Raw genomic sequence first — 19,295 nt, forward strand, 5'->3', positions numbered from 1 at the left:
GCTATTGGAGGTTATTGAAAGGGTTATTGGGTGCAGAAATCAGTACAGGCTGGTTAGATAAGTGATTAACATCCTCTTCCCTCGCTGCAGTGAAACTGACTAGCACTGTCACAGTTTCGTAAAAGAAAACAGGCTTTTTTCGTATTGTACTGTTTAACATCACTAAAACAGATTTCGTTCTTTCCAACTATTTGTAAATTTAGTTAAAAGCTCAGTTTTATTGCTGTAACATTACTTACTAAAAATATGGAGTTTAAATCAGATCCTCGCTATTAATTACAGTTTATGAGGGCGGAGAGATTCAGGCTGGATTTTTTGCCAAATCTAAACTCTAGCTGGAGCGATGGATTAGAGTTGTTCTTATTAAAATATTGTATTATTATCTATATATTAACAGTATGTGAGATCCGAGATAATGTTGGGACACATTCCTGCGGTATTGACATATAAATATAAAAATTCTAGTGTCTGTAAATATTTACACATAACTTATATCTCTCCTGAAAAGCGTTTATTTTGGTCAGTAACACTTTTCTGTTTATTTACTAGCAGCGTAGATTTAGTGTTTTCTTAGTGTTTGATTGATTTGTTCAAGATAATAATGCAATAATGCATTTTGCCATAAAGAAACTGTGAAAACATTCCATAAAAAAGACATAAGGTCAATGTCATGGCCTGCAAATAGTCTGAATCTCAATCCAATTGAAAACCTTTGGTGGAAGCTGAAGAAAATGGTCCATGACAAGGATCCAACCTGCAAAGCTGATCTGGCAACAGCAATCAGAGAAAACTGGAGCCCGATTGATGAAGAATACGGTTTGTCACTCATTAAGTCCGTGCCTGAGAGACTGCAAGCATCTTATTTTTTTTTTCTGTCTTTACAGCATGGCAACACCAATCAGTAAGCTCCTCACAGTGCCCGACCATTTACTCTTATACCACCCCAACCCTATGGTCTCACTGCAATGCATTTCACATTTGCAATGAACGGATTTTGATAGAAGGAACAACACAATAAGTAGCATTGTAAAGAACAAATACATTACTGATCAAAAGTTTAACAACATAAAACAAACAAGACTGCCAACAAATGTATGGAATTGTCTGTGCAACATCATGTTTCAAGAAACCAGGAAGACACAAGGGGGCAGTTTCCCAAACCAAGATTATGGCTAAATCTAGACTAAACAAATTGCTGAACAGAGCCTCAGAAAATTTTTAATTTAAAATAACTGGGAAATTTGCATATAATTGAGAATTATTTTTTTAGGATTAAAAATGTTTCATAAAGAATGTAAGTAAATTGGTTCTTTACTGCTTGTTTACTACATTTGTTTAGAACAATAGGTCTCACTCACCCATATCTTTCTAGGAATTTTCTTAAAAAATCAAAACTGTTTGCAAACCAATGCAATTGGGTTTAGGACAAGATTTCTTTTTAAGAAAGTAAAGGAAAGTGTTGAGAATTAAAAGGTTAAAACATTGTCTTATAATCATGGAAACTATCAATTAAGGGTTAAAACATTGTTGTCCTATAATCATACAAAATACTTAATGAAAAACCAATCAGTATAATCCATTAGTGATTTTAATAAGGTTTACTCAATATGTTAATCAATCAATATGTTACCTGTATCAAAAGGGAATTATTTAGCACTTTATTCATGTTGGTGATCATATGTTAACAGACACAGTACTCTTTAGAATCATATAACAAATGTAGTTTAATTGAGTTTGTACAGGAATGTTTCACAACACATGTGTAGCCATCTGTGGTTAGTTAGACCTTGAAAGAGAGGGAGGTTGACCCGTCCCCTCAGACCAAAGATAAGGAGGGAACTTCTACTGAAATTATGTTGCAAGAACCAGACGGGAGGACAATAGATTTATTATACCGAAGACATAGGTGGCAGGCAGGCACAGGGTCATGTCACGATAGGATACAGTTTATGGGACCAAAGGGGGCTGGTCAACCTTCTTCACTCACACCATAGTGGGATGATCTATATAATCTTGTGTATGTCTTTTGGTTTTTAAAACATTCTCCTTGACTCTCTGAGTGGAGCATTGTTCCCGGAAGATCTTCTGAAATAAACTGTTAAGTTTGCTGAAGACTTTGGTATCCTGACTCTTCTTGACTTCTCTACTCATCTCAACTATTTAAAAGAATTCAGGGGGAACGCACTGGAAACGGCGCTGTAAGGGGTAGTGCGGCTTTTGCCAACAAAAGTAAGGCTCAAATAGGATTAAGCATATATTTATAACAGACAGAACAATATGCGATTGTGATTTTTTTTTCAAGGTCCTGATCATGTCATTTACATTGAAGTACTTTGAATTTGACTGGCACATTTTAAAATAAAGCCACATAATAACAGCTCACAGTGATTGTTCGCATTTGCATTTGTGCAACCTTACACAAGTTCTCCTGTTGACTCACCAGGTGTACTCAAGCCTCAAGCAAGGCTCCCAGAAATGCTCTTAACCTGCAAATGCCAAACGAGGTTCGAACTCCCAACCAGGAGCACGGAACTGTGGAATGTACATCTGCCCAGTAGTGGAGCATTTCTTCTGGCTTAGTGTGGTGAACAGACACCATGGCCTGGTAGCAGCAGCGCCCATATGGTACAGGTGGTCCTCCAGAGAAGAACGGTGAATGGGTGGGTGCGATACCTGCTGCATGGGCACACAAACCCACAAAGATGTCCTCAGGAGGAAGGGGTTTGGGTAAACGCACAGCAGCAGCTGCAAGTGATAGTTTTAGCACGGCGGGCCTAGAAAGAACGTAGGCAGTTCCACTGCAGTAATCAGGGAAGACTGTGTTTCTGTAAACAGCTTCAGGCAGGAAGTGCTTGCTGGCCGGATTGCGGTTCGGGGCTACTCTCATGTGAACGCGGCCAAGGTAAAGGTCTTCCAGTTCATTCTGTGATCCCTCCCAACTGATGGCGAGATAGTGCAACAATGCACTGGGGTTGAACATCACATCATCATCCACTTTAGCAAGGAAGCGAGCCTGGGGGCAAAAACGTTGCGCCCAAGCCAACATGGACAGTGTCTTCAGAGTCAGGTTGGTGTAAGAGTCCAGGAAGCGACCCTGCACCAAGTCCCCCTTCTCTCGCGCCTCCTCCACCAGTTGTTTGGCAAGGCCAGGGTCTGATGACTGACCCACCATGAACAGGGTCATAACCCGGTGGCCTCGGACCTGCACCTCCCCACCCCAGGTGTCACGAATAGCCTGGCGGGCCTTCTGGTTGGCAGGGGCTGAGGTCACCAAGGTGATAAGGTATGGTTTGGCACGTTGGCAGACAAGAGGGCTTGGCATGAGGAGGTACTCCTCGGGTCGGGTTGGAGGCATGCTCTGAGGAAGAACCCCGCCATGTGCACTTCCTATTCTACTCATTCCAAGAGAGGTGACCCAAGAGTCAATGTAGTCAATAAAGAAGACCGCTAGAAGACAGGTGAAGACCAACAGGCACAGGACAGGGACCAGCCCAGAATGTCCTATGCGTTTTCCCACACGGACCTTACAGACCCATAAGCCTCGAACCACCATTACTGCTGATGTCAGTTTAATCACAAATCTTGGCGTGGTTTCTGTGGGGATTTCAACATTTTTCATTGTTTTTTCCTTCCATCTTTTACAGGCCTTCTGTGTGTTCTTGAGTAAAGCAAAGTCTGGAGCTTAGGCTTAGTTCCAGATTAGTTTCTTCAAATCTGCATGAAAAAATAAAACAATTAGATGAAATCTCAGGTGGGTGTTATGGCAAAAAAAAAAGTTAATGTGCTTTAATGGTCTCATTCTGCTAAAATCAATTTTTTCTCGTTTTATGTGAAATACTATAGGTCTCTATAGGTCTGCAGTAGCTAGTAAAAGAAAAGCCTCTGAAGAGACGTTAGGGTGTCTACATCAACCGGCGACTACATGGCCTCGCCAACCTCGGCTCAGGGCCACCCACTGGCATCATTAAGTGAAGTGGAGGGTTAACTTCACTCAGTGTTATTCAGTTGCAAGAAGAAATATGTGAACCCTTTGGTATAACTTGGGTTTTTGCATAAATTGTCACAACAATAGACAAACACAGTCTGCTTAAACTAATACACACACACAAAAATTATATGTTTGCACGGCTTTATTGAACATAACATGTTACAGTGAGGGGGAAAAGTATGTGAACCTTTGGATTTATTATCTGGTTGACTCTCCTTTGGCAGCAATTACCAACCGTTACCAACGTTTTTTTGTAGTTGTACATCAGACCTGCACAACGGTCAGGAGAAATTTTGGATCATTCCTCTTCACTAAACTTCAGTTTCAGTTCAGCAATATTGTTAGAATATCTGGTGTTAATCGCTCTCTTGAGGTCATGGCACTTCAATTGGGTTGAGGTCAAGATTCTCCAGAAGGCGTATTTTCTTTTGTTGAAGCCATTCGGTTGTTGATTTACTTCTATTAGCCAATCAGAGTTGATATATTTGCATGTACGTGCAAAAGCCCAAAACCTGTCTTCATTCAGAAACTATATTTAGCCCTGCTTTGATTACTGAAATAGTCACTAAAAATGTCTCACATGGCATTCAGTTATATTAGAGACCACAAAAAAAACATATTTAAAATGAATTTAAAAACTATAGAATGATACCTTTAAAGACATTTTCAAAATTCATGAAACACAATACATGTTAAATTTAGTTTTTCTAAAGACAAAATGCACCAGCAGTTCTACATTCAAAAACACCGCCAAAAATGAAAGGTTACATCTGCATCATCTAAAGTGAATCAGTACCGAATTTTGCTTTAGTGTTTCTTTGTCTAGAAAAAATAAGTACAGTGGTGTAAAAAAGTGTTTGCCCCCTTCCTGATTTTTGCATGTTTGTCACACTTATATGTTTCGGAACATCAAACCAATTTAAAGATTAGTCAAAGACAACACAGGTAAACATAAAATGCTATTTTTTAAATGAAGGTGTTTTTGTAAAAAACATACCGTCACGGTGGTTTCTGACACCTGAGTACACTGTCTCTAACCACACATAGGCCTAATTATTGCCACACCTATTCTCAATCAAGACATTTTATGGCCAGAGAGTGTATATTGTTACAGAAAATAACAGTAATGTAAATGTTATGGTTCTCCTTGAAATTTAGGTCTTACAATTTTGTTTTTAGTATTAAATTACATTGCTATTTGTCCACTCATAGCCATTTTTGGCGTTTCCGACATTACTTTCATTTACACAGAAACCCAGTCAGAAATTCTAGTGTTTACCTCTCTGTTAGTGGCAAGAAGCCGTATTCCACAAATTCACTCACTGGTTATGCACTTTCACAGTATTAAACAATCATATCCTGTTGCACTAGCACTTCAAACCTAAAGGTTGGTTTAATTAAAACAAGATCTCTAATTTCAAAAACAGTTATAGTGAATTAAATCATAACTGATCAGAAATTCAAATGTTCTGTGCCTCAATGAATGCCACCTATACAAACCCAGCTTTTTTTTTATACTGCACCTACTAGGAATATTATCAAATATACAGTATTCTGCACCCTGTACTTCCCACACAACTCATTCTGTTCCTGCACTTTTCCTTACAGCTATTCTCTCACCTATTAGTCTAGTTCTTCACTTTCACACACAACTCTAGATCTCACTCATCGTCAACCTCTTTATTCGTTAAGGGTCGTGGAGGGGCTGGAGTCAGCATCAGGCGGAAGGCAGTATACGGGTGATTCTCACGAAGACCTTCACATTAACATAAAAAAGTTTTTCAACTCATTGCAGCATTTTTTCAAGTTGAAAAGCTAAAATAGAATGTGTATTTTACTATATTGATTATTTTTTCATATATTTTTTTTAAAATAGAATTTTATTATCATTTGAATCTGATATGATCCAGAATAATTCTCATTACCGTTACAGTAAATGACGAAGCTAGATCAACGGTTCAAAACTTTTTTTGATGATTAATTTCATATTTCCACAACAAATTCCATCAACTTAACAGCACAGTCCTTGACAATTACTTTGATCTTTTTTATTTATTTATTTATAGTTAAGCAACTCTCATTACCGATACAACATTTGTAAAATATCTTTTAATTTTTTAATTATTGGAAATTATTTTAGAATATGTTTGATCAAAAACTCATGTGGACAACAGGTGAGGGATATACTATAATAAAATGAAGGAAAGTTATGATAAGATGTGAAACATTTAAAATAAATTAACATTTTAGATCCATAACGGTAATGAGAACACAATTAAACGGTAATGAGAATAAATGTAACGGTAATGAAACTTAGTTAACCCTTGTGTGGTGTTCGGGTCTGTGGGACCCGTTTTCATTTTTCATCAAATGAAACTGAAAAAAAATATTTTTTCTAAATTTGAAACTAAACAAATTCTATACTAATAAAAACTAATAAAAAAGAGTAGCACTTTTTGAAAGAAATGTAACATAAGAAAGGTAAAGGGCAAATATTAACCATGTAAGCTGTTTATATTGCTTGCAATTTAGGTGAAGCAAGCATGTGTAAAGCATTTTAATGTAAAATTGCTTAATTTTGCTGAATTAAATACAAGTAACAAAGTAAACGAGTAGCAAAAATATGAACACCACACAAGGGTTAAGGCAATTGTATAACAAACCATGGAACCAGAAAAACAAGCAAATCTCAAGAAACTCTAGCCTTGGCTGCTGCCTTCTTGCGTTCAATCTCTGTCAGTCTTCAAAAAATGAATATAATCATTAGACTAATCAAAAGAGTATAAACATCAATGACATAGTTATATATACATATATATATATATATTTTTTTTTTATAGTAAATAGTAGACTGTTATGTACTACATAAATAGTGGAAAATCCACCTGCATGTAAGCTACTTTTTCCATCAGAAAGTAAAAATCACACGAAAATAATTATAATTACAACCATCATCTATATATATATTTATAATTACCAAAAATGATAAATATATATATATATATATATATATATATAATGAATTACCATAAATGATCAAATAAACTCTGTTAAATGACTCTTTTAGCAGTCTTACATAAGAATCTCATTACCAGCTCAATGGTTCTTATTACAGTTATGGCCCTCACAATGCATGGTAATGAGAATATTGAGTAACGGTAATGAGATGCTCTTGGCTAATTTCACAAATAACTTAAAATGCTAATATGCTAACAACCTATAACTTTGCCAGATGTCAAAGCCTTATATTGTGATAATATTCATGAAATAATTTATTTTTATATTTTTTAAAGTAATGAGTATTAAACCATAACGGTAATGATAATAGACAGTGTAACTGAGGACAGTTTTAGCAATATTAACACAGATTTCTCAAAGGGAGAGAAGAGTGACCAACTGACCTCATCTCCATTTTGAAGCTTGTCTCTGAAGTGATGCATCATGGGATAGCTGATCAATTTAAAGGCACAGTGTAATTTTTATAGGGGGGTGAAATCATGAAACGGTAATGAGAAAAAAATTGTTCGGACACAGATATTTTGTTTAAAATCAAGTACATTTTTTTGTTCAACACAAAAAAGTTTATATCGTATAAATATAGATATTTTAAATGACTTTACCCTATTTTATTGATTCGATATGCTTAGTACTTTGAATATGGTTTAACTTAAAATTAGAAAGAAGGGATACGGACACATAACGGTAATGAGAATTTCCATATATTTTTTATTTAATTTATATAAAAATAATTTTATATGATGATGAAAACAATTGATCCATACAGTACTCCCTATTCACTTTACACACAATTAGAGGCCGACCGATCGATCGGCCAGCCGATTTAATCGGCCGATTTTTGTTATTTTTTTATCAATCGGCATCGGCCGATTTTCTTATTTGGCCGCGCCGATTTTAATCCGGCACATCTGCGGGCAGCTACTTGGAACGCAGAGCAAGGTTTCAAGAGTGAGCAAGACTTTCAACGGGTAAGGCATCCATTTTTACAATCCAGTGTCCCAAAGTCTATATTTTCTCTCATGATTAGTAATCTGTGATGTTGCTTCATTTACTGAAAAAGAATAGAATTTCAACTGCATGTTGTAGCATTTCTCTCCAAACGAAACTATGCTTAGCGTTGATGGCAGGAGTGCATTTGGAATGCGCCCTGACTATGCAAGGCAAGCCCTATCTATCAAATCAAATCAGGCTATCTATAAGCTCTAGTATAAAATAACTGACGTCTCTTCTTCAGAAACGAAAATTTCAGAAAAATAACAAAAAATAACAAACGAAAATAAACCCAAAATGTTGACAAAAATATAATCTAACGAATTTCAAAAAAATAAAACGAAATTCTCCACACAACCAAAGAAAATTACTAAAACTTGTAATACTGAAAAAAGCGGAAAAACGCGTCTAACGGACTAACGGACCACGAGTGCCGCGCGCTCGGCACAACAACTCCCGCTGTACAACTCCGCTGTACAACAGCGCTTATAAATAAATTAAACACAAAAATGAGGGTATTCTATCAGTAATTTCAGTTCGTTTTAGTTAGTTTTATAAACACAAAATACAGTTCGAGATAGTTATGTTTTTCCTTTTAATTACCGTTTTTATTAGATTCAGTTAACACAAATGTTTTTCACTTTCAATTTTCGCTATTTCGTTCGCTTTAGTGAACAATAATAATTGGTTACTTAGCAACGTTGTAATTATCACACCAGAGCTTTATATAAAATAAAAATAGGAGCCTGATTTCGGGTCGGTCCTCAGGTCAGGTGGGATTCGGGCAGAGAATCTAAGCTCTAAAATAGAAAGCAGCACAAAAACCGGAGCAGCTAAAAAGAGCTTAACGTCCTTAATTCGGAACTTGGGTTGTCCACGGCAATCACTGAATTGATTAGAGCACGCAAATCGTCACAATTGTGCCTCACTTCACCACGCCAAACCACAGGCACAGCGGCCAGAAGCTCAAGTTCACCGGACAGAGGAGGGGTTAACCAGGGCAAAGCGAAATAAAAAAAAAAAGTTCATAGAGCTGCTAAAGTAACGTGCAGTAACGGGGTGTCGGAAATAGTAACGGCGTTATAGTTACAGTCATAGTAATTAGTTAGATTACTCGTTACTGAAAAAAAGTAACGGCGTTAGTAACGCCGTTAGTTTTAACGCCGTTACTCCCAACACTGTATATAAATAAGCTTTATTGTAAACGAATTAATAAAACAAATAGTTTCTAAAATAATGGAGTTAAAATAAAACATCTCTTTTTCCTTCACTACAAACAGACATTAAATCATGCCGCCTCCTGCTGTTCTGCTGTAAAACTCACCCGTTTAAAGCGGTTTGCGCTGTTAGATATTAAATGAAACGATGAGCAGAATTTTCTGTTTTGTCGGGTTCTACTTTAGAACCCCCTCCAGACTTTTCTGATAAAAGCTCATTTTATCCTGAACCTATAAAGTCCGCGCTCTTCAGCTTTCTCAACTCATTTTCCGCTCACGCACCGAACCTCCAGTACAGCTGATGAGACGCGTTTCTCTGGCTAAGGAGCTCATTTGAAGAAGAAAAAAAACAGATAAAGCTATATTTAAATTACAGCACCTGTCTGTTTTTGCATTATTTATAATTTTATTCTTAATTTAAACGTCACCCATTTTTGTAAAATAATAGCTGCAGCCCTAATGTGAACATTTTATAACATTGTCCTCCCATGTCCATTCGTTTTCAACTGCATGGAGTTGAAGAAGAAATTAGCTTTGCCGTTTTGGAGTAACTATCTAAAGTTGTCACATTATGGAAGTCTTCTTGCACTCTGTTAAACATATTAAAATGAATAATTAATAGACTAACAGACTGCAACAAGTCATACATTTGTTAATTAGTAGGCCCCTACAGTAAATTTTATATAATAGCCAACATAATATTTCTACTATAAACATGAATATATAGTGTATATAGAACATATGTTATATAATGAATAAAATAAAATGTTATGGATAATACAATCTAAATAAAATTAATATTTTTTTATTAACATATAGTGATATAGTAACATTAAAGTCACTATAAAATGCTAACCTTATTTTCAATAAATTGTGTGAAGTTTACAACTGTTGTGCCTCCTCTTACTAGTATGATTTTAAGCATGCCAAATAAATATAATACGATAGCATATCGGCCCTAAAAATCGGCAGGTCACATCGGCCATCGGCTGACTCTGACCACTAATGATCGGTATCGGCATCGGCCTTAGAAAAACCCATATCGGTCGGTCTCTACACACAATATCCGAGTTTTTATGAATTAAGTATTGATTTAAAAAAAATTGTCATGGACATGTTCCCTGCAGCTTCATGAGAATCACCCATACACCCTGGACAGTCCGCCAATCCATACACAGACAGACACTCACAAACTCACACCTAGGCAATTTTATCCAACATTCAATTAGCCTGAACCGGTCGTCCTGCAGGCTATAATTATATACACAACCCGAGATTTCCTGGTAGAGGAGGTGGGGTCTGCGGTCATAAACACTATGATAATTTCACTTCTTTTAAACTCCTTTACACCAATATAAATATTCCAATTACAAAAAAGAATGCCTTTTGAAAGCCTATTGTTCAAAATATAACAGATGCAGAGTATGATTACAGTAATGCGTAGGTCACACATTAATGTAATCATACTCTCAATCTAGACTTGATCTGATTTTGCAATTTAAAGATATGTGTGAGACTAAAATGAATATTGTTGTTTTATTCTATAAACTACGGACCACAGTTCTCCCGAATTCAATATTTGGAGGAATAACCCTGGTTTTTAATCACAGTTTTCATGCATCTTGGCATGTTTGCCTGACTAAAATCAGGCAGGTACTGAACCTCAGATTTCAGCTATTTACACCAGCAGCTTTTTTTCTAAAAACATTTGGGGAAAAAAATGAACAGATAAATAGCACATCCTCTCTGTCACCTGGTGTGCCTGACATAGAACAAAACTCAGTTACCGGAGTTAGGATGGAAGCCTTCAAACCCACTTCCACAACTAGAACCAGAGAAAATTATCTCCTCATTAAATAGCAGAACAGTAAACTCATAGTTGAACCTGGGGCATGTAACCAAAGCCTTTAAAATAACAGTAATTTAATCTTTGATTAAGAACCAAATCTTGATCCTAGTGTACTGTCTAACTATAGACTTATTTCAAACCTACCCTTTATTTGTAGCAGTCCTGGACTACGATGATGTCATTTATAAAAAAAATCTGCTTTTAGCTAGAGAACACCAGCAAGCTGGACTTCTCTACAGGAAACAATGAAGCTAAGCTCGCTAGGATCACTGAATCATGTAATTATTTTCATTTGTTATATTTTTATTTATTACTATTTATTTATTTTGTATTATTTTATTTCTATGTTCTTAGTTCATTATTATTCATTTCATCATTTCTTATCATTCTTATCATTTACTTTAATTGTACTATTATTATCCGTTTTATTATTTTATATTGTATAAATACTTTACTTTATGTGTCAATTTGTTTTTATGGTCTTTTTAGAATTTTGCCAGCCTAAGAAATGCCTGATCACTGCATGACGCAGAAATATTAGTTCATGCCTTCATTACCTCAAGGCTAGATTATTGGAATGCGCAACTGTCAGGATGTTCTTGCAGTAACTTAAAATTCTGCAGCCAGGGTCCTTCCTAAAACAAGAAAATTTGACCATATTAGTCCAGTCCTATCAGCACTGCACTGGCTTCCAGTCAAATTCAACATAGACTATAAAATTTTCTTGTTAACGTATAAAGCCCTACACGGGCTCGCTCCTGATTATTTCCAAATCTCCTATTATGAACCACCGCGATTACTTAGATCTAAGGGTTCTGGTTTCTTAGTAGTTCCCTAAATTCAGAGGAGCTCTGCAGGAGGAAGAGCTTTCTCTTATAAAGCGCCTCAACTCTGGAATAACCTTTCAGAATATGTTCGGGACTCAAAACACAGTCTCAACTAAAAACTTCAGGGTGCCTTCGTGTCTTAGGGTGCTTTCACACCTGCCTCATTTGGTCCAGACTTTCGGACTTTTCAGATTGGTCCGAACCAAAGTAGCAGGTGTGAAAGGGGCCGCGAACCACGCTCCGGACCAAAGGACCAGATTTTGGTCCGACCAAGAGAGGTGATCTTCTGAACCATGGTCCGGTTGAACTAACATAGGGTACTCTGCCTGAAGTTGCTGCTGCTGATATTAAAACCACAATAGCAGCACTACTATGGAGACAAAATTAATCTGTTTATTCATTTTATCCTTATCCTGGAAAGGCTTCCCACCGAATGAACCACCCGCTGAATTATCAACACGCCAACGTCAGACACGTGTCCTTCTAAAACCAATCAGCGTCAAGTTAAGGAAAATGCATCGATACGTAAGTGATGATGTAAGGAAGTGGGAGTATCACACAGAGGTCTCTGGTGCGCTCCCTAAACTGCAGTGTAAAAACAAATATATACAATGTAGCAAACACATGAACCTTGGTTCGGACCACGGTCCGGACTTTCAGGTGTGAAAGCACCCTATGTTACCTTCTGGCTCTCTGCCTTTAGTTTTATTCAGATCTGCAGTCATTAACCACACTCTGATAATGTTTTATACTTTGTTTTACATAAATCCAGTTAAAACTAATTCCATCTCTTTGCTTCATTCGAGTTACTGACTGGCCACCTGTCTCACCTGATACCGATGGATTTTCCACCCTCAGGCTCTCGCGTCTCCTGTCCGGCCAGACTGTGAAGTTTCTGAAGTCAGCTCCTCCCAACACCCACCACAGATCAGCTGCTCATCATCCAGTTTTTGCAACATGCCTCAGACTAACTGCTCACTCTGCACTGCAGATTACATCCAAATGTATATGAACTATAACTGCTTTCATTGCTGGTTCTGCTATACCCCTGAATATAATAGAGTTGTGTGGATGTATAACTTTAAAAGCATCTAACCAGTGGTAGAATGGTCCTCCCATTTTCCTTAGCTCCTTTCCTTACAGGAAGTTCTGTATTATATGCTCTGTCTAATTGCGAGGCTGTAGTTGGTTTGATATTCGCAGCTCCAGATTCGTTTGGCTCTATATTCGCAGCCTCCTATTCCCCGGCTGAAGTTGGTTTGATATTCGCAGCTCCTGCTTCACCGAACCACCGTGAGCTAAAGGGAGCGTTCACAAACACCCACTGTTTATATTACACCTCACAGACCAACACAGGAGATATAATAAAGAAAAGCAGTACAGCTGTTTTTTAAAAATGTGAATATACAAATGTTATTAAATGTAATTTTATATACACGACCTTCCATCACTTTTTTTCTCCAATTTTACTTACAACATGAAATTGCTGTTCTAGTGTAATTCATTAATTGTAGAAAAGAGTAGAAAATATCTTAAATAGAGAATTAGCCTCCTACTTTAAAGAACACCTGGCATTAGCCTGGCCGGAGCTATTTGTATACTGTAAAATATTTATTTCAATTATTGAATATATAATTAATAATTTAATATATAATAAAAATTATTTTTAAAAAAAAATTTTTATTTTATTATTGCGCTCCAAAAATATGAGGCAGATGATCCAGTGTGATTTTAAAGGATTTTTTTTTTTTATCTTGGGACAAACCAAATACACATGATATGAAGAGTTCTAGTCTTCTACTTTAAGGAAAACCTAGAATTAGCCTGACCCGAGCCAACTTTATACTATACAATTAACTGGCAACATGGCATGCGAGCCATAATGCACCAAAAATTTAATATAAAGCTAATATTCCAATGTAAGTTTGAAGGACGTCAAAAAATCGTCTCGAGCCAGGCTAATTCTAGGTAACTGGAAACATGGCATAGCGAGCCATTTTGCAAAAGAAAAATCTTGGGCCAGAACAAATACACATGATATGAAGAGATCTAGTCTTCTACTTTAAGGAAAACCTAGAAATAGTCTGGCCTGAGTCGATTTTATAAAATTAATTTAAAGCTGATGTCCCAATGTGATTATGAAGGACTGTTTCATCTTGGGCCAGACCAAATACACATGAAGAGTTCTAGTTTTCTACTTTAAGGAGCCGATTTTTTTTTACTATAAATTGAATTGGCAACATGGCATATCGAGCCATTATGCACAAAAAAAAAAAATTAAAGCTGATGTTCCAGTGTGATTTTGAAGGACTGTTTCATCTTGGGCCAGATCAAATACACATGAGATGAAGAGTTCTAGTCTTCTACTTTAAGGAAAACCTAGAATTAGCCTGGCACGAGACGATTTTTTGACGTCCTTCAAATTTACATTGGAATATTAGCTTTATATTAATTTTTTTTGTGCATTATGGATTGGTATACCATGTTGCCAGATCATTTTAAAGTAAAAAATTGGCTCGGACCAGGCTAATTCCAAGTTTTCCTTAAAGTAGAAGACTAGAACTCTTCAAATCATGTGTGTTTGTTCTGGCCCAAGATGAAAAAGTCTGCCAAAACCACAATGGAATTACTGCCTTTATATTCAATTTTTGTGTATTATGGCTCTTGGCCATGATGCCAGTTCATTTTGAAGTATAAGATCGGCTCGGGCCAGGCTAATTCCAAGTTTTTCTTAAAGTAGAAGACTAGAACTCTTCAAATCATGTGTATTTGGTCTGCACCAAGATGAAATATCCTTCAAAATCGTACTGGAACATCAGCTTTATATTTAATTTTTGGTGCATTATGGCTCGCATGCCATTTTGCGAATTCATTTTACAGTAAAAAATCGGCTCGGGCCAGGCTAATTCTAGGTTTCCCTAAAGTAGAAGACTAGAACTCTTTATATCATGTGTATTTGGTTTGTCCCAAGATGAAAAAAATCCTTTAAAATCACACTTGATCATCTGCCTCATATTTTCTGAACGCAATGGCTTTTAAAATATAATTTAAAATATTTTTTATTTTATATTAAATTATTAATTATATATTCAATAATTAAAATAAATATTTTACACTGTACAATTAGCTCCGGCCAGGATAATGCCAGGTTTTCTTTAAAGTAGGAGGCTAATTCTCTATTTAAGTTATTTTCTACTCTTTTCTACAATGAATGAATTACACTAGAACAGCAATTTCATGTTGTAAGTAAAACTGGAGAAAATAAGTGATGGAAGGTCGTGTATATAAAATAACATTTAATAACATATTTAATAACGTATTTACATTGTTAATAAACAGCTGTACTGCTTTTCTTTATTATATCTCCTTCAGTGTTGATCTGTGAGGTGTTTAGTATAATCTGAGGAACAGCGGGTGTTTGTGAACGCTCCCTTTAGTTCACGGTGGTTCAGTGAAGCGGGAGCTGCGAATATCAAACCAACTTCAGCCTCGTTGTCTAATTCTCTGTTCTTTAAAGCTGCTTTGTGACATCAGTTGTAAAAAGCGCTATACAAATAAATTTGATTTTATTTGATTTGATACTCGACTCGACTCTTTTTTTTGTCAGTTTATTCCATTATTACTAGATACTTAATGACAAATAATATACTACTGATACTTTTTCAGCAAATTTTGCTCATTACTACTTAATATAATTTCAAGCATAAAGCTGTTAAAGATGTGAATGTTTAAAAATGACATAACTGAATTTAATAATCAACGATAATAAATTATCCGGTTAAACAGCGGGAGATTTACTGAGCTAGCCTATAGCTACACTTAGCCTAATGCTAATACTGACTCAGCGCTGCAGAACGGTTTAATACAACTGAACTAATAACTCCCCAGTATCTCAGATTTTACAGTAAATTAAGCATGTGAATCTCATTCTTTGATATATCTAAAGGGGAAATATGTTGAAATTTGTTCCTACAAACCTTTAAGTGTCTGTCTGCTTCCAGAGAGCTGACCTCGGTGCTTAACAACCCAAACATCCGCTGATCTTCATCCGCCCGCCGCCGAACGCCCACACGCACACACTACACACACTCACACTCACGCAGAGCGCAGAGAGCGGAGAGCGGACGGATACACGGGGTGTATAAAGCGGTAAACTGCCGGATCTGAGCTCTCCTCATAAAAAGAAAGCAGTTAAATGTTCACATTTTATCATTAAATCCAGGTTTTCTGAAGAAAAAGGCGATTTCCCCACAGATCTCCTGAAAACGAATTCCTATTTCTAACGTAGATGCGACGCGCTGAAACGGGGGGCACGCTGCTTTTGTTCCGGGCGCCCCCCAGCGGAGCAGTCCAGTCAGCACACTGTCCGACCTTTAGAGTTCCTGTGAATATATCAAATTTAAATGTATAATTTTACTTTTCATAACAAGTTTATTATTCGAATCAGGTGTTTTATAGTAAAGGCGCTCCCAAAACATACAGGAGTGTTCTACATGTATAATCTTGCACAAAGGCAACAAATAAAAAACAACAACAACTGTTTTAGTAATTTTACAATATAGTAAAAATACAAACAGCCAAATATACTTTTTACATAATTTTACATACTTTTTACTGAAACTAAAAAATGGGGCGTGCAATATTATTTGGCCCCTTTACTTTTAGTGAGGATCTCTGAATGATCCATTGTTGACCTAAATGACTGATGATGATAAATAGAACCCACCTGTGTGTAATCAAGCATCTATAAATGCTCCGTAGTAGGGACAGGGAGGATGGTTAAAATTGATGGGAAGATGGATGGAGCCAAATACAGAACCATTCTGGGAAAAAAACCTGTTGGAGTCTGCCAAAGACCTGAGACTGGGACTGAGATTTATCTTCCAACAAGACAGTGATAAAAAAAGCAAAAAAGGTAAAATAAAGTAAAATCCACAGTAGAATGGTTCATAAATAAACATATCCAGGTGTTAGAATGGCCAAGTCAAAGTCCAGACCTGAATCCAATCGAGAATCTGTGGAAAGAGCTGAAAAGTGCTGTTCACAAATGCTCTCCATCCAACCTCACTGAGCTCCAGCTGTTTTGCAGGAAGAATGGACAAAAACATCGAGACATACCCCAAGCGACTTGCAGCTGTATTCTTGCGCTTGGGGCTTTTCAGTTTTTAATTAAAAAAAAAAAAGTTTAAAATATCCAATAAATTTAGTTCCACTTCACGATTGTGTCCCACTTGTTGATTCTTCACAAAAAATACAATTTCATATTTTTATGTTTTTATGTCATATTTTTTGTGTGGCAAAGTCCAAAGGGGCCACATACTTTTGCAAGGCACTGTACATTTACATTGTAGGCACATAACTATTTACATTGTAGATTCTCACTTAAGGCATCAAAACTATGAACGAACACAAAAAGCTGAAATAACTGAAAACATGTTTTATATTCTAGTTTATTCAAAATAGCCACCCTTTGCTCTGATTACTGCTTTGCACACTTTCGGCATTCTCTCAATGAGCTTCAAGAGGTGGTCACCTGAAATGGTTTTCCGACAGTCTTGAAGGAGTTCCCAGAGGTGTTTAGCACTTGTTGGCCCCTTTGCCTTCACTCTGTGGTCCAGCTCACCCCAAACCATCTGGATTGGGTTCAGGTCCGGTGACTGTGGAGGTCAGGTCATCTACCGCAGCACTCCATCACACTCCTTCTTGGTCAAATAGCCCTTACACAGCCTGGAGGTGTGTTTGGGGTCATTGTCCTGTTGAAAAATGATTGTCCAACTAAACGCAAACCTGATGGGATGGCATTTCGCTGCAGGATGCTGTGGTAGCCATGCTGGTTCAGTGTGCCTTCAATTTTGAATAAATCCCCAAGAGTGTCCCCAGCAAAACACCCCCACACCAACACAGCTCCTCCACCATGCTTTACAGTGGGAACCAGGCATGTGGAATCCATTCGTTCACCTTTTCTGCGTCTCACAAAAACACGGCAGTTTGGACCAAAGATCTCAAATTTGGACTCATCAGACCAAAGCACAGATTTCCACTGGTCTAATGTCCATTCCTTGTGTTTTTTGGCCCAAACAAATCTCTTCTGCTTGTTGCCTCTCTTTGGGAGTGGTTTCCTTGCAGCTTTTTGTCCATGAAGGCCTGATCTGCGCAGTCTCCTCTGAACAGATATGGGTCTGCTGCGGCATTCAACTGGTCTCTGATCTGAGCTGCTGTTAACTTGCGATTTCCGTGGCTGGTGACTCGGGTGAACTTGTCCTGAGAAGCAGAGGTGACTCTTGGTCTTCCTTTTTCTGGGTCGTTCCTCATGTGTGCCAGTTTCGTTGTAGCGCTTGATGGTTTTTGCGACTCCACTTGGGGACACATTTAAAGTTTTTGCAATTTTCCAGACTGACTGACCTTCATTTCTTAAAGTAATGATGGCCACTCGTTTTTCTTTAGTTAGCTGATTGGTTCTTGCCATAGTATGAATTTTAACAGTTCGGCTGTGTAGTAACCTAAATTCTGCTCAACACAACTGATTATTAATAAAGCAAGAAATAACACTAATTAATCCTGATAAGGCACACATGAAAACCATTTCATGTGACTACCTCTTGAAGCTCATTGAGAGAATGCCAATAGTGTGCAAAGCAGTAATCAGAGCAAAGGGTGGCTATTTTGAAGAAGCTAGAATATAAAACATGTTTTCAGTTATTTTACCTTTTTTGTTATGTACATTTAAGTACAGAACTCCACATGTGTTCATTCATAGTTTTGATGCCTTCAGTGAGAATCTACAATGTAAATAGTCATGAAAATAAAGAAAACGCGCATATATATATATATATATATATATATATATATAAATTATTGCAATGGGGACACATTTGCTAGCCCACCCTATAGTGTACTAAAACAACATTTGTGGATTTATGTGTTATGTGTGCAATGTCTGAATTATATAAAAATATGTATATGTAAATTTTTTCCACTCTTTAAAAAAAACGTATTAGCATTGGGTCCTGCGCTTTTAATTTTTTCTTCTAAAAGCACTTCTTATAATGGTGTCCTTTTTTGAAAAAGAATGTAACTTTTACGTTCCATATATATTTTTGACAGAAGTTAATATAAGCGTTAGACGTCAGAAAAAAAAAACATTTGGATTCACCTGGAATCCCTCTATTTACTCAGAATATGTGGTGTTACTGTGAACTACAAATGAACAAAAGTCAGGTTAGAGCTGTTTCTTAACCCTGTTCCTGCATATTCTACTGCATATTCCCACTGTTCTGTATATTCTAGAGCTTCCTCTGATTTAAAGGCACTTAATAAAGTAAGTGGTGGTATGATGTGTCTAATACACTGCTGAATAAACAAGATTGATTCATGCTCCATAGGGGGCTAAGGGATTTTAACAGGTG

At 36.8% G+C, this 19,295-nt stretch overlaps 1 protein-coding gene across 5 annotated transcripts; it reads right to left on the reverse strand.

Annotated features, from left to right (window-relative positions):
- Positions 1 to 1,706: 1,706 nt before the first annotated feature.
- b3galt4 (UDP-Gal:betaGlcNAc beta 1,3-galactosyltransferase, polypeptide 4) lies at positions 1,707 to 16,206 on the reverse strand. 5 transcript variants are annotated; one of them, XM_049485677.1, is made up of 4 exons: positions 15,867 to 16,206; positions 12,720 to 12,874; positions 11,620 to 11,697; positions 1,707 to 3,714 (listed from the first exon to the last, which is right to left on the reverse strand). In XM_049485677.1, the coding sequence occupies exon 4, from the start codon at positions 3,617 to 3,619 to the stop codon at positions 2,450 to 2,452; it is 1,170 nt and encodes a 389-aa protein (XP_049341634.1). In that variant the 5' UTR covers positions 3,620 to 3,714; positions 11,620 to 11,697; positions 12,720 to 12,874; positions 15,867 to 16,206; the 3' UTR covers positions 1,707 to 2,449. The 5 variants fall into 5 exon arrangements, with proteins under 5 accessions (XP_049341634.1, XP_022526481.1, XP_022526479.1 ...); XM_022670760.2 differs by lacking the exon at positions 12,720 to 12,874; XM_022670758.2 differs by lacking the exon at positions 11,620 to 11,697.
- Positions 16,207 to 19,295: the final 3,089 nt, after the last annotated feature.

This window comes from Astyanax mexicanus, chromosome 12, assembly GCF_023375975.1.
Source record: "Astyanax mexicanus isolate ESR-SI-001 chromosome 12, AstMex3_surface, whole genome shotgun sequence".
Lineage (NCBI taxonomy): Eukaryota > Metazoa > Chordata > Actinopteri > Characiformes > Acestrorhamphidae > Astyanax > Astyanax mexicanus.

Bases quoted from the DNA above. Each gene is read 5' to 3' on its own strand.
- b3galt4 (XM_007239885.4), bottom strand. From the start codon at position 3,619: ATGAAAAATGTTGAAATCCCCACAGAAACCACGCCAAGATTTGTGATT.